Raw genomic sequence first — 21,678 nt, 5'->3', positions numbered from 1 at the left:
CCCAGACTTGGCCAATAGGATCTCTTTCAATTTGGTTTCTCTGTCTTTCTGACATGTCCCCATCATTTATTTCTTCCTTACTTTTTGGCAACGGGATTTTTAAAGCTTATCTGATACTTTTCCTGCCCCTGGGATCCGTCATTTCAAAGTGGAACAAATCTGAACGTAAAAAATAAAAGCATTCAAGTACTAGAAGAAAATGTGAGTGGATGATCTTATAACCAGAGATTAAGGAAAGCCCCATAGGAAAAAAAAAAAAAAGGATAGGTGATGTAAATAGTTCATAGTAAAAAAAAAAAAAAAAAAAAGAAAGAAAGAAAATGGCTTATAAACTTATGAACAGATGCTTACTCTCATTTATAAGATAAATGCAAAGTGAAACTACCCTACAGTACCAAAATTTGAAAACACTTTATTGGGTATACTGTAGAGAAACAGGCAGTTTCATACATTGCTGGTAGGAGTGTAAAATGGTACAACCCCTATAATGAGGATTTGGGGGATAAGCGGGCAGATTTACTTTTTGTCCAGTAATCCCACTATTGGCATCTACACTGAAAATAAACTTTCACAGATAACACATGCATAACGTTATTCATTGCCACATTGTAGCATCAGTAAACTGGAGACTACCCAGATGTCTATCAATAGAGGCCTGATTGTATTACTGGAACCCCCACACAATGGAGTCCTGTGCAGTGCTGTACAAACAAGCCATGGTTGTGTCTATGTACTCATATGTAATGATAAAAAAAAAAAAAGCAAAGTGTGGAATGATTTATAAATGGAGAAATTGGAAATAACAGGGCAGGTAAAAGTAGCTTTACAATTGTGAGTATGTGAAACAGGGTTTATTCTTGTATTATTAATTATTGTATTATCATCCATACAAACACGTGTAAACCTACTTTTGCCCCACCATGTGTATACTTACATGCTTATTTTGCTAAAAGAAAATATAAGAAGGATAAAACAAATACTAATAAAAATGATTACTTGGAATGAAGAATGAAAGCCAGGCCTTTCTGAGTACCTTTTTATATTACTTTGACTTTTAAACCATTGACATTTTATGCATATTGAAAAAATAAAATTAAAACAGAGACTTCCGGCAAGGTGGACGCACCGTACCTCCTCGTACAACCAAGATTAGAAAAACAATAATTTACAATCAGAATAACACCCAGATCCGGCAGAGGATTTATCTGAATGGAAGTCAGGCAGCCAAGAAGTTGAAGTAGACGCGTTCATCTGGACTGGTAGGAGAGGACGAGCCGGGCAGGCACACGGCTGGCTTGGGACGGCGGCGCGCGGAGGGCGGGGAAAGTTTGGCGCGAAATTGGTGCGACAGCCATCTGGGGCGCAAGAAGGCAGCGGTGATCCCTGAGTACACAAGCTGAGGCTGGCAGACCCAGAGGGGTAGCGATTGTGGACCAGGGCAGAACTCGCAGCCCGGAAGCTCAGACAAGGGTCTGAGTCCAGGAGAATGGAACTATCACCATTGTTTTCTCCCGTCCCGCTCCCGCCCCCGCCCCACCCCCACATATAACATCACAATCTAGCGACTGGGGTGCCCAGCCCCGGTGAACACCTAAGGCTCCGCCCCCCACCGTAACAAGAGCAACCAGACCGGAAAAAAAAAAAAAAAGGAGAGACAGGGGGAAAATATGTTTTCAACAGAGCAGATCAGTCCCCCAGGACTCATCCTTTTGAGCGACTAAGAAATAGCCAATCTATCAGATGCGCAGTCCAAAACACTGGTGATCAGAAAGCTCACGGAACTGGTTGATTTTGGGCGCAATTTAGATGAAAGAATGCAGGTTACCATAAAAGAGACACAGGAAGATATGCGGAGGAGAGCCAATAGTGAAAGGAAGGAATCTGAGTCTCAAAACAATACAGTGGACCAGAAGGAAGATAGAATCAACCAAGCAGGAAAGCATGATGAAATAAGAATTCAAAAAATTGAGGAAAAGATTAAGAGCATCCAAGACACCTTTAAACGTTCCAATATCCGAATTATAGGGGTACCAGAATCGGAAGGGGAAAAGCAACAAATTGAGCACGTATTTGAACAAATAATAAAGGAGAACTTCCCCAATCTGGCAAAGGGAACAGTCTTCCAAGAAATCCAAGAAGCTCAGAGAGCCCCAAAGAAGTTGGACCCAAGAAGAAACACACCAAGGCACATCATAATTACATTAGCCAAGGTAAAAACGAAGGAGAGAATCCTAGAAGCAACAAGAGATAAGGGGACAGTCACCTACAAAGGAGTTCCCATCAGACTGTCAGCTGATTTCTTCAAAGAGACCTTACAGGCAAGAAGGGGCTGGAAAGAAATATTCCAAGTCGTGAAAGACAAGGACCTACATCCCAGATTGCTCTATCCAGCAAAGCTCTCATTTAGAATGGAAGGTAAGAAAAAGTGTTTCTCAGATAAGGTCAAGTTAAAGGAGTTCATCATCACCAAGCCCTTATTTTATGAAATGCTAAAGGGACTTATCTAAGAAAAGAAGATAAAGAAAAGACATGTATAATAAAAGGACAGCAAATTCACAAATATTAACAACCACACCTAAAGCAAAACCAAAAGCAACTAAGTAAACAATTAGAACAGGAACAGAACCACAGAAATGGAGGGCACATGGAGGGTTAGCAGCAGGGGGGTGGGGGGAGTAGAGAGGGGGAAAGGTATAGAGAATAAGTAGCATAGAATGTAGGTTGAAAATAGATAGGGGGAGGGCAAGAATAGTATGGGAAATGTAGAAACTAAAGAACTCATAAGTATGACACATGGACATGAACTAAAGGGGGGAAATGTGGGTGGGAGGGGGTACAGGGGGGAGGGGAGAGAAGGGGGGAAATGGGACAACTGTAATAGCATAATCAATAAAATATATTTTTAAAAAATAAAAATAAAATTAAAACAGAAAAAAGCAAACTGTAAAATCTGAAATCATGATAAATGAACTTAGTTTATTAAATTATTTCTTGTTTTCTTCTTTTGTTTTTTCTTTTGTTTGTTTTTTTATTTGCTAATCTGAGAGAGAAGAGGAAGAGAGAGAGACAGAAGCAACGATTTGTTGTTCTACTCATTTATACACTCATTGGTTGCTTCCTGTATATGCCCTAACTGGGCATCGAACCAGCAACCTTGGTGCATCAGGATGATGCTGTAACCAACTGAGCTACCTGGCCTGGGCCTCAAGTGACTTTTGAACTTAGTACTCCTTAGTGGGATGTAGTTTAAAGCCAAAACCAAATGAAATGAAAAAGCTGCAAAGAAATACACTAGTATGCAGTTTTAAAACTATTTTATTTATATTTTAGGATAAGCCAAATTAAGTAAATTAATTGGGAACTAAGATCTTCATTGTAAAAGCAAAGAGATGCAAATTTTATGCCAAAGAAATTGAGGAAAAACTCTATAGAGGTACATGATAGACTAATTAAGTAACTATGAGTGTCACAGAGGAGTCCTGTTCAAGGTAGCACCAAGGAAACAGCTAAAGAAACAGCACAACTATAACCATATGGATACACCTAAAATGAACAAAGTTGTGAAAGAAATGTTTAATGTAATTGCAGTGTCAATGATGAAGAAGAATCTGAGTTTTAGCAATTTAGTGTTTTTAGTATGTTTTAGAGTATGTAATTCTGAAGTTGCACTAGTGTTTACATTTTATAACTAAACTTTATGAAAATGATATTAAGGTGAATAGTCAACCTGTGATAAAATTTATGTACAAGATGTTTAAAGTATATTAATTCACTATTTTTTCTTCTGTTCTAGTTACTCTTTCTGGAAATGGAGAAAATGGTAAGGTACTTTTAGTCTCAATTTAAGTAGACTACTTAAGCTATCATAATTACAACCCACATTCTTTTTATTTAGTGATGACTGTGTTTTTGTTTTCAGAAAGACAATATATATTTTTTAAGTTTAAATAGTTAAAATGAGATGTCATACTGTGTTCATTTCTATATAGTCAATATTTTCTTCTTTGCATTATTTATATAAATTAAAATAGTTGTTATTTTGTAAGGCATCTGGTACCCAAACTTTGTTGATGTACATATTTCTGCCTTGTGTGTTTTTTAGAACTCTATAATAATAGTTCAAGGATATTTACTATTTAGGGTGGAAGAAGAGATTTTATTTTCTATAGTTTATACATTTGTTAAAAATTGTACTTTAGTACTCACAGACATTTAGTTAAATAGACTGTAAATTTGTAAATTGTATTACTGGTTCATTTTGAAAGGGAATTAAAAGTTCTTATCATGACTAGTCAAAGACAGTGACTAGAGGGAAAAATATTTGCTCAGAGTTCACTGAGATAAAATTAAATTTTAGGTATAGTGAGACAGATTTCAGGAATAAAATTTGATGCTTCGAGATACAGAAAAGGCATGAACTATGTAAATCTCAAGTTGGCTTTGAATCTCATTTCTCAGTAACAGAATAAACAGACTCAATCTTGGTAGATTTGTTTTTCTTCCTTTAAATCAAAACTGTGTCCCATATATTGAATGAGCACGTACAGAAAGCAAAGAATTTCTGAAGTTCTTACAATAGAACTTTTAATTTGTATTTTTATTTCTTGGAACTGTTTTCCCTATGTCTTCCAAAGAGTCTTTTGATGAAGTTGTTTGCTTGCTTGGTTTGTCTTTAATTCAGTTACAGGTAATTTATGAATCAGGCTTTTTGATTTATAGGTTCCTTTTTTCTTTCAGCTTTGATTTAATTTGCTTAGTTAACTTACTTTATATATTTCTTCCAGCACATATGTGTGCACAGAAGTTTGTTATTGGCAATTGCATTAATTCAAGCTTGTTTAAAAGCAATATTTTCTATTTTTTACATCATAATTTTGATGCCAGAGTGGGGAGTCCCCCATGGGAACTCCAGATCCAAGCCAAGAAGAATTTAAGACTCAAGTCAGATAAGAGGTTAAAGTGGAAAAGCAGGTTTTATTGAGAAGAGGGAACAAGCAAGAAAACCCATTCCACAGACAGAGTAGTGGACTCTTCTCACTAAAGAAGGAAGAGAGGCCTCAACTGTCTCTGGAGGTTGAGCTTATATCTGTTTCTAATTTCTATGGAAAATTGCTGGTATGGGAAAATAGAAAGTAGAAAGAGGTTGAGATTAATTTTGACCTTTACAAGGTATATTTTGTGGTGTTGTGTTCTCCCTTTATGGTATGGGTAAACGATAAGGTATGAATGAGTAGCTATTAATCTTAGGCAGGAATTTTCTTTGTGCAGAGGTTCCTCATGGTCTGCTTGCATTTCTAGTCAGGCAGGTTCTGTGTCAGGCAGCATGTAGCAGGCCCCTGACTTACATGGGCTGTGAAAGAACTCACAAAATGAAGATACAGAGAGCAAAGTTTTTATTTTTACTTTCCCAAGGAAGGGAAAGGGCTAGGTGTGGAGAAATGCACCAGCCCCAGGAGGTTAGGGCTCTGGGCACTTACCAGGTAATGGGGTGGTCGTAGAGCAGAAGGTTTCAGTTGGGCTGCAACTTGTTTCGAAGGCAGAGGGTCCTGTTTGGATGGTTGTAGTCTGGTATATCCTGTTTCATAAGTTCCTAGAGTTTCTGCACCTTTAGGGGGCTTTTAGTAATTTTCTAGTTCTGAGGATAAAGTCTCTAAAACAGCTAGGGTCAGTCATGCTTAATGGGGTCCTGCTAGCTCTGGGAAAGAAGATCTGAAAAAGGGGCTTGTGTCCTATTATTAAGTACTTACTATATTTCAGGCATTATGCTGAGAGATGTACCTATGTTTTGTAAGTGAGAGTTACGGGTTCTTAAAGCAAAAGCCATTTCGTTTTTGTTCTTATGGAGAGCAGAAATATTCTAAAATTGTGTTAAATGTTTTTAGGCTATATTGTTTTACATTCTAGCTTTAATTGTAAGTAACTAAATGGTCAAGAGATTTAAAGTAACTCTAGGCTGCCATTTATTTCAAAGCTATACAATAGTGTGTAGATGAGGACTGACAAACTTGACTGAATGTCAGCCCAGGCAAAAATAAAGTACAGTGAGTTAGGTGAAGATGACAGTTGGTGGTAACATTAGGAGACTGAGCTCCAGCATGCTTTTCCAAAGGAAAAACAAAGAATGGTATTGAATCTACTGAGTGGACCATGGGATTCAACGTGGAGGGAGCTGAGATGATACAAAATGCAATTTGAAAAAACAGTCTTTTTAGTGAGGATGACAATTTTAAAGGAAGTGAAAAGAAAGCAAATTTGAAAATAGAAGGAGGTTGTAGTTAGGACTTTATCTTGGCATCAAATGTTGGCTTTAAAGTAGGCTGTGATCACTATTGTTGCCTGAAGTAAACCAGTGTGGAAATAGGTTCTTGCTAAGTTGCAGGAAATGAATTTTGGAGACTCACACGTAGGAGGATTTGAACAGTAGTAGTAGCAAGATTTAGTGGAAGGGCACACAGGACATAGATTCCCCTGAAGAGGGTGCTGTACTGTGTCTTCCCCAACCTGGTGGCTCAGTGCTGTGTTACTTCAGAAGTCCAGGCTCTGAGGTCACAGTCCCAAACTTGTCCCCACTGAGTCCAGGAGGAAAGTCAGGGCTCAGAGCTGCAGTGCCTTTAGCCCGGGATCCGAGACTCCAGTAGTCCAGCATAGTCTCTGTTCCCATCTGGTCCCCAAGGCTGCTGCAGAGAGAGAGTGTGTGTGTGAGACTTGAGCCTTGTTAAGCTTTGATTATATTTCCATGAGTTTGGGAAGGAGTAAATTTTCTTTCAAACTACACAATCTCTTTCCTGGATCTTCCTGGGGCTCTGCTGGTACCTCCCGCTATCCAATCCATTTCCTAGGTTTTTCTCTTCCCCTTTATGGTTGCTATTTTTGCTCCTATTGCACATACCTCAGCAGAGGAATTTTCCCTGTTTATTCTCCTCCTCCCCAGTCCCTGCAAACTGATGGATTGTTCTCCCAGGGAGACTGGAAAGCTGGTCTTTCCTGCCTGCTCATCAAAATTAACATCCCTTTGGTGGAGGACAGGGCTCTCATGTGGGGTGTCTGTGAAGCATTAGCCTCCTGACTTAGACAGGCTTAGCCAGTTTTGCTTCTCTTTGGTTAATACCTAACTAGCTGCCCATGTCAACACTATGATGATGGTTCAAGAAGTGGAGGAAAATACAACTTTAAGTATGTCATAGTGAAAAGAACCTTGGATTTTTATCAAGCAGATACGGGTTTGAAATCTGGGTTTCTCATTTAGTAGCTAAATGAAACTGGGCAAGAGATTAAATTCCTGAGACTTAGTTTTTACCTTTGTAAACTGAAAGAATACCTTACCAGACTGTTGTAAGGGTTAGAAATAAGGTCTTATTATATGCCATCTCTTAGACTTTCAGTGGCAGAAGTGGTGATTTGAATAACTATGGTCAGATATGGTTACTAGGAAGTCCCAGAGTTTTAGAATGAATTCACTAGTTATATACATGGAGTTAACTTCCCCAGAATTTCACTGCCAAGGGGTGGGGGAATAAGCAACACATTTTATACTGCCAACTGAGATGGGTTGGAAGTGAGAGAGACTGGACTTGGGAGACCAATTGACTTTTGCATTAATCCAAGTGAAATAAGCAACAGTTTATGAACTATTGCACTGGCAGTGAAAGTAATGAAAAGTTTACTTTGAAAAAGATTTTAGGAGCTAGAATTTGAAGTATTTTTTTACTGATAAGCTTTAGGATGTGAGGAGTCATTGAGTCCTGGCTTCCTGTAGGCTTCCTTCCTGTCTCCTGGACCAGGATAATTGCAATAGAAAATGCTGGGGTCAAAGGAGTTGTCACTTTTTCATTGAAAAAGAACATTTTTAAAACCGAAAACATAAGGAAAAATAACCTCAGACCATAGGAAGAACAGTACTTTGAACTGAAAACATGTTAGCTCTATAAAAGCTTTACCGTGTTGTTATTAGTATTTTTCATTTCACTGTAGATCAATGAAAACTTTTACTAGTCTTTCATTTTGGGAAATGCTGACAAAGAGAATACAAACAAGAACCACCTTTTGAAAAGGAATTAAGATGCCTGGAAAGTAATAATAACCAGTATTTATTGAGGATTTATTATGTGCCAGGCACTGTCCTAAGTGTTTTGCATTTATTAGTTCATCAATATTAAGCAACTAACTTTAATGTATCAAGTGAAGTGGTTTAATTAAAGTCTGAGTAAATTAATTGGAGAGTAGAGTATGAGGGTGTAATGAATTCTAGAGGTAATGGAGAAGGCTTTTGTGGAAAAAATAGTGTATTTGACCTGAACTTTAAAACACTTTTAAAACTTACACTTTGTTTTTCAGTGGGTTTGTGGTATTAAGTTTCAAACTTAGAAATTAAGCACCTGGTAGATAGTTTTTGCTTCTTGTGGAAACCAGTCCCATTTCTTCCAAATAGAAAAACTACAGAACCCAACATAAAGCTTTAAGTTATTTCGGTGAGTTTAATATTTGGAGATTAAGATGGTGGAGTGTTACCCTAATCCACTTGGGAAACAGTTATGGCAGAAATTCAAAGTGGCTAAAAATTTTTTACCCTGTGTTGAAAAGAACAATAAAATTTTTAATACCTTTTCTGAACAATCCAGGGATTGAGTTTTTCTGATGTACTGATTATTTGCTGTGATAGGAACTTCTTTTATTTATTTTTACTTCATATTTTATTGGATTTAATGTTCATTGTAATGGAATCTGTTTCAAGTCATTTAAAGTCTAACTCTTAGGAAGAGCTTTGAAATGCCATCAGTTAAAGAGGTGTTTTCAACTTAATCTTCAGCAGCTTAATAAAATCAAGTCTCATCTCAGACCAGTCTTATACTACTTATAAACTAGAATGATGACCCGTAAAAACAAAACGTACCTTCATATGTGTAACTTTACTTCATGCAGGTAAAGGACCTAATGTATTTGATGTCTTTAGTATGTTTTAATTTTTTTTGTTAGGTTAAACCTCCTGACCCTAAATATTGTGTTTTAATGCCATGCTTTTTCCTGTTTTCACCAGGATTCAATGAAATGTTGTTTTTATTTACCAGGAAAGGCCGTTGTTTACCTTGTGGCTTTCCATCTGTTCTTTGTTATGTTTGTATGGTCCTATTGGATGACAATTTTCACCTCTCACGCTTCCCCCTCCAAAGAGGTAAATTTAATGTTGGTAAATTGCCAAATGTTATAATTAATTATGGAATTATTTTCCCTATGTTATCTTTGTTAAAACTTTATTACATGATTACATTTGTTCTGTCTCCATTCATTAAAGTGCTTGTTAATTCTGCATTGTAGATGTGATCATCAGCCTTTTCTCAGATAGAGCCCCATGAACATAGTATAAAGATTAATGATCTGTTAAAGTTTAGCTGTACTAATATTCCTCTGCCATGTTACATTTTCTTAAATTAAAGATATACTTTATATCACTGGAGTAAAAAATTTTAAGGGACAGAATAGAGTTAAGAAAATGGGGTTTGGTTTTAGAAACCTTTTAACATTTATATTTTCTCAGGCCTGAACAAATATGCTATAACTAAAGAGAGTGATTTGATTATGAGAACAAATTGTCTAGGCTGTTGCTTGTTACACCTTAATCTGGCCAGTTGAAGGTTCCACCTGGAAAATAAGGTGACTAAACACTCATGTGGGGCAAGTTTCAAGACCAGTGTCTCTCTCTTGCCTTGACATCACCCGAATTCTCCTTTACGTACAATTTAGTATAGCTAGATGGTTAAGAATATATTCCCTAGGGTTAGGGTCATCCGAGTTTGGTTTTTCCTCTGTAACACATTGCGTAATGACTCTGAGACTCAGTTTCTCATCGGAAAATCAACTTAATAATGGTGCCTGTCTCTATAGGATATTTGTGAATTAAGTGAGATTCACTCATGTAAGACTTTTAATATAGTACCTGCTACATGGTTAGCACTCAGATATTAGTGATGATGATAGTGTACTTATTTCTGTTAATATTAAATTCATTAAAAATTATAGACTAGATATTTAAAAATACCAACTTCCATTTAACTTTTTATAGAAGAACATATATGCAGAAAAGTCTATGTACCGTTAAGTGTACACTTGATGAATTTTCACAGATTGAACACACTTGAGTATCTACCACCTAGGTCAGGAGCAGAACATTATCAGCTTCCCATAGCCTCATACTCCCTTCCACTCACCCACTTCAGGGGAAGCCACTCCAGTAGCACTGATTGATTTTGTTTGCCTGGTTTTATACTTCACATAAATGGAGTCATACAGGACAAATGCTTGTGTGTGTGGCTTCTTTTAGTAACATCCTATTTGTGAGATTTGTCCATGTTGTATACAGCTGTGGATCACTCATTCTCATTGCTTATATTTAGTTGAGGTCTATAACATAGTTAATGTGCCTCGTGTGATAGTTGGTGGGCACAAACATCTGGGTAGCTTCCAGGTTAAGGTCACTACAAATAGGGCTGCTATGAACCTACTAGTACACAGATAAATGCACGCACACATGCCTAAGTGCATACATATATAGTTCTTTTGGGTAGATGGCTAGGGGTAGAATCTCTGGATCATAAGTTGTATATACATTGATCATTAGTAGATAATGCGAAACATTTTTGCCCATTTTTTCTTATTCTGTGCTTTTGTTTTAAGGGGTTTTATAAACTTTCAATAAATCTTAGTGTTTCTTCAAATATATTCTTCAGACATTTGATAATAATCAACCCTTAGAGTTATGCCATCCATATCTTAATGCTTTAAGTTGAAAAGGACCTGATTTTATTCAATCAATTATAGTCGTGATGGCTATTGAAAACATAGCATGCATGAGAGTTTAGTTCTCATTATAGGAAATAAAAAATAGAATAGGAAAAGCAATTGGTAATACTTTTGAAAAGCAGTATAGTATAGAGGTTAACAACTCAGACTAGCTCCAGACTGTCGGGTTCAACTCTTATCTCTGCCACTGAGCAGCTGTGTGATGGCAGAGACTTTGCTTAGCTGTCTGTAGCTCAGACCTCTTCTCTGTAAAATGAGGATGACAGTAATACGTATCTATGGGATTGTTGTAAGGCTTGAATCAACTAATAATATATGTGATTAATAAATTGATAATAATACATAATTAATATTGTATATAAAGTGCTTTAAAGAATGCCTAGCACACAGTAAATGCCATCTAAATGTCATTGTCTTTTGTGGTAGTTGGTTTTTGGCACATTGCACCCATTTAGCCTTCTGCCTAGGGCTTAAGCCTTTATAGCCACTGCTTCCCTATTTCTGCAAGTTTAGCTGCCTGCCCAATTCTACATCTGGGGACCCTGCTGGGCATGTCTTACCTTCCTTGTCATGGCTCTATTATAGAGTATTGTAATTGCCTGTTTTACTTGTATGTATCACCCTATTAAACTTTCAGCTTTTTGAGGGAAGGGATCATTTCTATAATGTTCTCCACTGTTCTCCAATAATTCCTCTCCCCACTTTTTAGCACATAGTTGGTATTCAGTAATTACTGAATGAATGAATTATTAAGTCATTAAGGGCTAGCTAAACTAAGCTGCCTTGACAAACAAGAACAGGATTTTAAGTTTCTCTTTCTAAGTAAGCATACAGTGTGCTCACTGAGATACTCTGTAAGTAATTACAAATCTGTATTTAATTATGTAATCTTGTAATTACAAATAATTACATAATTATAAATTTAGAAAAAGAACTTCATGTGGTAGAGCATAACAGTAGAAGCTATTATATTAAAAATCTATTTTAGATAGTGTGATCAAAGAAGTCTTCTCTGAAGAAGTGACAATTAAGCAGAGATTTTTGTTTTGTTTTTTGAGATTTTATTTATTTATTTTTGAAGAAAGTGGAAGGGAGGGAAAAAGTGAGGGAGAGAAACATTGATGTGAGAAAGAAACACCAATTGGCTGCCTCTTGCACTTGCCCCAACTGGGGACTGAACCTGCAACCAAGGTAGGTACCCTGAATGGAAGTCGAACCAGAGGTCTTTCACTTTGCAGGACGATGCCCAACCAACTGAATCACACCAGTCAGGGTGAGACCTTTTTTGTTTATTGCTGTGTCCTCATTACCTAAAATCAGACCTAGTGTATAACGGACAGATTGCTAAATACATGAATGAATGAATGAATGAATGGTAAGGAGGAGACAGCATATGAAAAGCTGGTAGGCATCTTCCATCACAAAGTGTCATCTTTCCAAAAAGAAAATATGTTTCTATCATTTTTCTGGCAACCCTTCAGAGGTTCTCAATCAGCTACAAGATGAATGACCTGCTCATTTACATGGTACACAAGACGCTTCATGAACTAACTTCATCTGCATTCCTTTTTCCTGAAATCCAGCACTCAAGTAATGTAGTATTGCTTTGAACATACTGTTTTTGTGTCTTTGTGCTTCCTATACCATATTCTTTTTGGCAAGATTCTCTTTCCCTTTCTGTCTTCCTGAAACATTCCTGTTATCTCTCAAAACCCAGCTTAGATACCAGTTCTTTCAGGTAACTGTCATTAACAAACACCTACCCTCCAAAGGAACTTTTATCTTACCTTGTAAAGTTAATGTATTTGTTTGCTGATTTGTAATTTGCAGTTCTTTGTTTACATGGCTTAACCTTTCTACTAAACTGCATGAATATACTTTTGAAGGCAAGGTCTATATTTTTATTGGTCTTTAGGTCCCTGAACCTGGGACGGTACAAACTCTTAATTGGTTTTTAATATATATTTAAGAAAAATTTTTAAAGATTTTATTTATTTATTTATTTATTTATTTTTAGAGAGAAGGGCAGGGAGGGAGAAAAAGAGGGAGAGAAACATCAGTGTGTGATTGCCTCTCATGTGCCCCAACTGGGGACCTGGCCTGCCACCCAGTCATGTGCCCTGACTGGGAATTGAACCAGTGACCCTTTGACTCACAGGCCAACACTAAATCTGCTGAGTCACACCAGCCAGGGCCTATTTAAGGAACTTATTTAAAAATTGATTCTAAAGAGAGAAAGAGGGGAAAGAGAGAAAACCATTGATTTGTTTTTTTGTTGTTTTTTTTTTTTTAATTTTTGAAGATTAAAAGATTGACTTTTTTAAGATTTTATTTATTTTTAGAGAGGGAAGGGAGGGAGAAAGTGAGGGAGAGAGAGAGAAACATCAATGTGCGGTTGCTGGAGGTCATGGCCTGCAACCCAGGCATGTACCCTGACTGGGAATCGAACCTGCGACACTTTGGTTCGCAGCCCATGCTCAATCCACTGAGCTATGCCAGCCAGGGCTAACCATTGATTTGTTGTTCCACTTACTTATGCATTCCTTGGTTGACTCGTGTGTGTCCTGACCGGGCATTAGACCTGCAGCTTTGGCGTATTGGAACGACACTCTAACCAACTGACTACCCAGCCAAGGCAATATATATTTAAATCTAATTGTCTGAACACTGAATTTAAAATGACATTTTATAGTTTGAATTCTGTTTGGTAGCTTTTAATGGAAAACAGAATTCTAGTAATAATTTCAAAATTCTAATTCATTTTAAACTTTGTTTTATTCCATGCTTCATTTAAAATTCTGGCATCTCTTTAAATTTCCATTTGGTTTAAGCTTTTCATAACTTATGACCTTAGTTCTTAAGGAAAAATAATGATGTTGAGGCCTGGAATACTATGGCAGGCTACAAATAGGACAGCCCATAATAATTTGTTCAGATTTTATAAGGAAATCAAAATTTGGTTACAACATCTCCTATCCAGGTACGTATTTAATGTCATGTTACTGGCATTGGGGTTCTTAGGTTCCCCAAGATAGAAATCAAGAGGAAACCCCAGAAAAATTGCCAGACAGAAATATTTTTTTTATTGATTGATTTTAGGGCAAGAGAGGGAGAGAGGAAGGGAAGAGGGAGGGGGAAGAGAGAGAGAGAGAGAACGAGAGAAACATCAATTTGTTACTGTACTTATTAATGCATTCATTGGTGGCTTCTTGTATGTGCCTTGACTAGAGGTGAACCTGCAACCTTGACATATCAGGACAATGCTCTAACCAACTGAGTTACTTAGCCAGGGTCACACAGATTTTTTTTTTAATTACTTTTTAAATTTTTAGTGCCGTATCATATTAGTTTAAGGTGTACAACCTAGTGATTAGATACTTATAAGATGATTACCCTGATAAATCTAGTACCCACCTGGCACCATACATAGTTATTAAAATATTATTGACCATATTCCCTATGTTGTACTTTACATCCCCATGACTGTTCTGTAACTACCAATTTGTACTTCTTAATCCCTTCACCTTTTTTGCCCATCACCCCCAACCCACCTTCAACTGGCAACCATCAAAATGTTCTCTGTATCTGTGAGTCTGTTTCTATTCTGCTTGTTTGTGTATTTTGTTTTTCAGATTCCACATACAAGTGAAATTATCTTATATTTGCCTTCTTCTGTCTGACTTACTTCACTCAGCACAATTTCTTCTAGGTCTATCCGTGTTGTTACAGATGGCAGGATTTCATTCTTTTTATGGCTGAGTCATATTCCATTGTATATGTGCACCACTTCTTTTTTATCCAGTCAACTATTAATGGACACTTAGGTTGCTTCTATATCTTGGTTACAAAATAATGCTGCAATGAGTATATAGATGTATATGTCTTTTTGATATAGTATTTGGGTTTCGTTAGGTAAATACCCAGAAGTGGAATTTCTGGGTCCTTCTTTGTCTCTTGCTATAGATTTGTTTTAAAGTCTGCTTTGTCTGGTGTAAGTATTGCTACCGCACATTTCTTTTTGTTTCCATTTTCACAAAATATTTTTTTCCATCCCTTTACTTTCAGTCTGTGAGTATCTTTCAATCTGAAGTGAGTCTCTTCTAGACAGCATAGGCGTCTTATTATCCATTCATCCACCATATGTCTTTTGATTGGAGCATTTAATCCATTTGCATTTAAAGTAATTGTTGAAAGATATGTGTTTATTGCCATTTTGTTATTTATACATTTAACGTTTTTTCTTCTTCTTAAAGAAGACCCTTTATCATTTCTTATAATACTGCTTTGGTGGTAATGAACTAACTCCTTTAGCTTTTTCTTTTCTGGAAAGCTCTCTAAATGCTCTTTGATTTCAAATGATAGCTTTGCTGGGTCTAGAAATCTTGGTTGGATGTCCTTGCTTTTCATCACTTTGAGTATTTCTTACCAGTCCCTTCTGGCCTGCAAAGTTTCTGTTGAGAAATTAGTCTTTTTTTTTTTTTAATCATTGTTCAAGTACAGTTTTCTCCCCCCTACTCCCATTCCAGCCCACCCACCCAACCCTCCCCCTTCCCCCCCATCACCCCCCACCCCTAGTTTTTGTCCATGTGTCCTCCGAATTTGTTCCTGTAAACCCTACCCATTCCCCCCTGAAATTCCCTCTTCTCTCCCCTCTGGTCACTGTCAGACTATCCCCTATTTCATTGTCTTTGGTTATATTTTGCTAGTTTTGTTTTGTTTTGTTTTGTTGTTTAGATTCCTGTTAAAGGTGATATCATGTGGTATTTGTCTTTCACTGCCTGGCTTGTTTCGCTTAGCATAATGCTTTCCAGCTCCATCCATGCTGTTGCAAAGGGTAGGAGCTCCTTCTTTCTTTCTGCTGCATAGAATTCCGTTGTGTAAATGTACCATAGTTTTTTGATGAGAAATGAGTCTTATGAGAGCTCCCTTATAGGTAACTAACTGTCTTTCTCTCACTGCTTTTAAGATTCATTCTCTCTGTCTTTAACCTTTGACTTTTTAATTATGATGTGTCTTCGTGTCAACCTCTTTGGGTTCATGTTGTTTGGGACTCTCTGTGATTCCTTAGACTATATGTCTATTTCCTTTACCAAGTTAGGGAAATTTTTCTGTCATTGCATTTTCTAATAGGTTTTTAATTCCTTGCCTTCTCTCTTCTCCTTCCATGACCCACAATAATGCAAATTTTTTGGTTATGCTTGAAGTTTTCCCAGAGGCTCCTTATACTATCCTCACTTTTTTTGGATTTTTTTTCTTTTTTCTGTTCTGATAACGTGTTTTTTTGCTTCCTTGTGTTCCATATGGATGATTTGTTCTTGGCATCATACACTCTACTGTTGAATCCCTATAAATTATTCTTCATTTTAGTTAGTGTATCCGTTATTTCTGACTGGTTCTATTTCATGTGAGCTGTTGAAGTTCTCACTAAGTTCATTGAGCATCCTTATAACCAGTGTTTTGAGCTCTGCATCTCCATTTTGTTTAGTTCTTTTTTCTTGAGTGTTATTGTGTTCTTTCTTTGGGCCATGTTTCTTTGTCTCCTCATTTTGGTTTCCTCCTTGTGTTTGAATCAGGTACAGCTGCTGTGTCTCAAGTCTTGGTAGGGTGGCCTATGTATTATAGTTAAGTGTCCTTTAGGGCCTAGTGCAGGGGTGTCAAGCTCATTTTCACCAGGGGCCACATCAGTCTCATGGTTGCCTTCAAAGGGCCAAATATAATTTTAGGACTGTATAAATATAACTACTCCTTAACAGTTAATCAAGAGCTCAGTGCTGCTATCAGGTAGAAACAAGGTGCCAGGCTGGATAAAAAAAGGTGGAGGGCTGGATTCAGCCCTTGGGCCTTGTGTTTGCCACCTGTGGCTTAGTGGCACTGCTTTCCTGGTTATCAGAGCTGGGTGCTCATGTTGTTGTGGAAAATCCACCCACACTCGGGGAGATAACGAAGCACAAACTTTATTACCCGGGGCCCAGAGGGGGTGGTTAACATCCAAATCCTCTGAGCACTGATCCTCACTCTCCCAGGGTTTAAATAGTCCCGGGCTTCCTACCTACGTGGCAAAGCAAGGTTACAGAAGCTGAATGCGGAAGTTAGGTCCAGCTACCTTATATGGGAAACAAAGAGAAAATGCAGGAGGAATTTGCAGAAGCTACAGAGCACAGGAGCTTATCATGGGAGCCTGTGTACAACCTTGAGTAACTGGCCGCTGCTTTGGTTACGACTTGTCAGCTTCTACAGTCCTGTGTGAAATTTTGCAAGTGTTACAGTTACAGAGCATAAGAAACTTTTGGAGTTTTCTTTTCCTGCCACGATGTGAGCTATGTGCACCCTCCTTTTGGAGTTGAACCTTGATTGCTGTTGGCATGTCAATGAGAAGGATTTATTTCCAGGCCAGTTGGCTTCCAGGACTGGCTGTGGATGATTGTGGAGGATCTGCTGTGTAGCAGTCAACCCCATGGACCAGGACTCTCTTCAGGGGGCTCTGGTGCCCACTGAGTCTGACCCTTGCATATGTTGCATGTGGAGGTGGTTGTATGGTGCTTTGGCATGGTCTAAAGCTGTCCAGCAGGTACACTAACTCTGGATCATCTTGAGAAGTGGAGGCCCAGTTCAGCTGCCTAAGTCCTGCTCAGGGCCAGTGGATATGACCTACAAAGCTATCTATTGGCTGCTACTTATGCTGGGATTGGCAGCTGCTGCTACTGCCAGGCCCGGGGTCACAGCAACAGGTATGGAGTACACAGGGACTAGATGCTGCTTGCTTGAGAGATATTAGGAAAGTCTGAAGCATGAGCCAGGATAGGCTGTGTGTGTGTGTGAAAAAGCCATAGGAAATGACTTAGGTGGGCTCACAATTTGAGTGGGGCGGGGTCTCTGGGAATCAGCAGGGTGGGGAGAACAGTGTGAGCTAGGTTGATAGAGACTCAGATATGGTGTCCACCTGCTGCTGCTTCTATGTGGGGAGGGCTCAGCAAAAGAACAGTGGCTTCTGTCAGCACTTCTGGGAGAAAGTTGCCCCTCTAGCCCTCATACTGATGTCAGACAATTCAGTTCCTCCTTCTGTGTACCCATATGAAACTTTTAAAAAAAGATTTTATTAATTTATTTTTAGAGAGAGGGGAAGGGAAGGAGAAAAAGGGAGAAAAACATCAGTGTGTGATTGTCTCTCACATGCCCCCTATTAGGGACCTGGCCCGAAACTCAGGCATGTACCCTGACTGGGAATAGAACTAGCAACTCTTTGGTTTGCAAGCTGGCACTCAATCCACTGAACCACACCACCCATGGCCCCGTATGAAACTTTTTGAGTGTTGCCTTAATGCTGGAGCTCAGAGCGAGTGAGATCATCAGCAAGTTTATGCACAGGCCCTTTAAGAGGAACACCTGGGACATCAGGAGTCCTCAGCCTCACTCAACCACAATCTTTGCTTTTTACAGCCAGAAGTTATGGGAAGTGCTGTTTCCAGCAGTGGAACCCTATTCTGGGGAGATGCATAATGTGGGGCTGGGACACCTCACTCCTCAGGGTGTGACAAAGTAAGTAGTCAGTACAAGTTGCTGGAGAAGGCAGAGGACAGGGAGAAAAAACCCCAAGGTAGAATTGAAGATTAAAAGCAGTTAACGTTCCAGAGGGAGATTCTCCAAGGCAGACAAGCAGCTCGTGACTCAGCAGAAGGAAGCTTATACCGAGTATGCATGGTTTAAGACTTTGCCCCCTTGCTAATAAACATGTCAGCTGGAAGAGGGGAAAAGGCAAATATGGCTGACACTGGGCCTTATTGGTTGGAAAGCTAGGTATTCCCACTGGTTTTCAGTGTATATGGGATTTGGGGAGAGGCCTTTTAAACAGAAGGTGGGCAGAAGCTTGGCTCTTGGCCTCTGGGCCTCTTGTCCTTTTGTCTTCTTGGGCCCTCTTGCTTGCCTCACACCCCTGGTTGGAGAGTGCTCAGGGCTTATGCCTTGCGTGTTTGGAAGCCAGCTCCAGGAGGCATGGTCCCTTGCTGGGATGTGTCCTTCACTGGACTCCAGCCCTTGGGATGCTACAACCCATTGCAGCATGGCATATGGGTCCTGGGCTGCTTCTATTCTTTCTCACCCTGAGATTAGCTCACAGAGGCCTGAGCTGGGAAATTCCTCGTGGATGGAGCTTCCCCTGCACGACTGGAGTGTTCTGGCAGCACACCCTAGACCCTGAGAGAGATCAAGCTGCTATGCAGTGATGGCCATCCTGGCTCCAGAGAGAGAGAGAGAGAGAGAGCCCAGAGCTGTAGAGATGGAGATCCATCTCTACAGCTCTGAGTAATAACCTTGGGCTACAGATAAGCAATAATGGGGAACTTCTGGACATGGATTTGGACATTAATCTTCCTGAGGGTGGTTGGTTTTCTGTGCTTTACAGGAAAGGTTGGCTTGGTGAGCTCAGAGCAGGAATGCTCCTGGCCCCCTCAAATTGGGAACCCTGTTAATAAAAACCTATTTCTTTACTCACAAATCTTTGTTCCCTGCTTATACATGGAGACAACAAGTGGCTGGAGCCCATGTTGCCCAGTTACAAGGGGAGACCTCCACAGACAACCTATCCTTTGTGACCTTCAACTGCCATACATGGGCATGTGACCAGTCTGTTCTGCATCTTTACCTTTTTTACCAGTTTTGTAGTGGCTTCTTCATCATATCCATAGTTGTAGGACTGCTGTTTAGCTAGGTTTCAGGAGGTTCTGAATGACGGTTGTTTTGTATTTTAGTTATGGTTTTGATGTGTTTGTGGGAAGAGGTGAGTACATTAATTACCTACTCTGCCATCTTGACCAGAAGCCTCCCTAGCCAGATTTTATTAGGCTTATGCTTGAGCACAAGAGAGACAGTAAGTTTCTTTTCTTTTTTCTTTTTTCTTTTCTTTCTTCTTTCCCTCCCTCCCTCCCTCCCTTCCTTCCTGGTTTCTGGTTTTCTTTCTCTTTTTTTTTAAAGATTTTATTTATTTATTTTTAGAGAGGGGAAGGCAGGGAGAAAGAGAGGGAGAAAAACATCAATGTGTGGTTGCCTCTCATGTGCCCCCAACTGGGGACCAGGCCGTCAACCTAGGCATGTACCCTGACTAGGAATCCAACTGGCGACTATTTGGTTCACAGGTCACCAGTCAATCCACTGAGCCACACCAGCCAGGGCAGGAAAGGTCCTTTAAACTGGGCTCTGCTTGGCTGCTTTTATAAGCTGGGGACAGAGTGGACTTGTATGAAAAGACAAACTTTTTGAAAAAGGTGGGCTTGTGGGATTTTCTGTTTCAGAGTCTATCTACTTCCTCCTCTGTCAGATTGCTTAAACATCTGTCTTTGCCCCCTGGGCTGTGAGGGCCAAAATATCGAACTGTTTGTTACCACCATCCCAGGAAGGTGGAATAGCAGTCAACACTTCATCAGCCAGCTGCACATGAGAATGCTAGTTATTGCATCTGCAGTTAGAAGGGAGATAAAAATAGGTACCTCTGTGTTTCTGAGTAGGGAGTAAAGGGATGGTATTTTACAGTCTGGATTTCTTTCTGGCCACCTGGTGTCCTTGTGGTCCCAAACCTAGGTCCTTTTCTCTCAGTCATACTATAAGATTTTTATTCTCTACTTATAAATGTTTCAAAGACATGGACTTGCAGGGAAGAACTTTTTAACAAGTTATAATTCCTTTTAAGATAATGGGCCATCTTGCAAAATAGGTAAGTATTTCTGTACCTGAAAAATTCAAGAGGGGCTAGATCTTGGAAATGTGGTCTGAAGATTCCTGCCTACCTGAGGTTAAAGTGACCTTAAGTCTCAAGTGTAAGATCAGGGGAAATGTCTCTGACTTCTTTCTGTCCTCTCTATGTAACTTATTATTTTTTATAAGTAATTTGGGATTGCTTGTACCTTCAAGATTGGATTGAGGGAGCCAGACCCAGTAACCTAAATAGACTCTTCCACTTTGTACACTGTGGTGTTTCAGTCTAGTTAGAGCAACAGTCTGTGAAAAGCAACAGCATGTATTTTACATCAGCAGTACTGGAGGAAACATGCTAAAGCTTGAACTCAAAAGACTTGAATTTAATTATCAGCTCTGCCAGTAATTGTGCAATCTCAGACAGTAACCTGAGCCTATTGGGATCAGTTTCCTTGACCACAGCTTGCTCTCCTATGCCAAACTAATGCCTTATTTATAATAGAATAGGCTACATTGATAAGCTAATACTGTTGTTGATGATAAGGCATCAAGAATATATGGAATTTAACCCCCCGCCTATGTGGTTCAGCTGAAGCATTGTCCTGTAAACTGGAAGTTGTGAATTCAATTCCTAGTTATGGCAAATACTTAGGTAGCAGGTTCGATTCCCAACTGAGGCATGTATGAGAGGCAACCAATCGATGTTTCTGTTTTACATTGATGTTTCTTGCTCTCTCCCTCACTTCATCTCTCTTTAAAATCAATGGGCATGTCCTCAGGTGAAGATCAAAAAAAATTTTTTTTGAAAGTATGGGGAGTTTTGGTATTTGAGCTAATAGGCAGACCAAAATATGTAAATATAAAAAGATAAAATTCCAGACATGATTCCTTAGGTGTTTTTGAGCAAAACTGTATAGGTAAATAAAAATTGAGGAATAGTATTGTTAACATATAAAGCATCATCAAAAGCAAGTCTCAAGCCATTTTTAGTTATAAAAAAACTTTTGTGAAATAAAGACTGATAGAAACATAAAGCTCCTGGTTACATAGGATAGAATCATAAAACTGGGGTTCCTTAAAGTACTAGGATGACATCAAAAGAAGAATAACGGAAGTCCTTTGTAGGGAAAATGCTATTTAAGAGATGAACTATATGCAAGTTATATTATGGGAATAAAAACTTAAATGAAAACTAGAAAC

The 21,678-nt window shown here is 38.8% G+C and overlaps 1 protein-coding gene across 8 annotated transcripts in view; it reads left to right on the top strand.

Annotated features, from left to right (window-relative positions):
• The window catches only part of ZDHHC20 (zinc finger DHHC-type palmitoyltransferase 20), a 75,390-nt gene that overhangs the window by 14,679 nt on the left and 39,033 nt on the right, over positions 1–21,678 (top strand). For 5 of the 8 annotated variants that reach the window (XM_028532708.2, XM_036018412.1, XM_036018411.1 and 2 more), the window contains exons 2-3: positions 3,794–3,820; positions 9,066–9,169. In XM_028532708.2, coding sequence (XP_028388509.1) covers positions 3,794–3,820; positions 9,066–9,169 — 131 coding nt within the window. Of the gene's footprint in view, positions 1–3,793; positions 3,821–9,034; positions 9,170–21,678 lie in introns of all 8 variants that reach the window. The other 3 variants (XM_036018414.1, XM_036018415.1, XM_036018416.1) reach the window with 2 other exon arrangements.

This window comes from Phyllostomus discolor, chromosome 2, assembly GCF_004126475.2.
Source record: "Phyllostomus discolor isolate MPI-MPIP mPhyDis1 chromosome 2, mPhyDis1.pri.v3, whole genome shotgun sequence".
NCBI lineage: Eukaryota > Metazoa > Chordata > Mammalia > Chiroptera > Phyllostomidae > Phyllostomus > Phyllostomus discolor.
The sequence above is the reverse complement of the archived record's forward strand: the minus strand, read 5'-3'. Positions and strand labels throughout refer to the sequence as shown.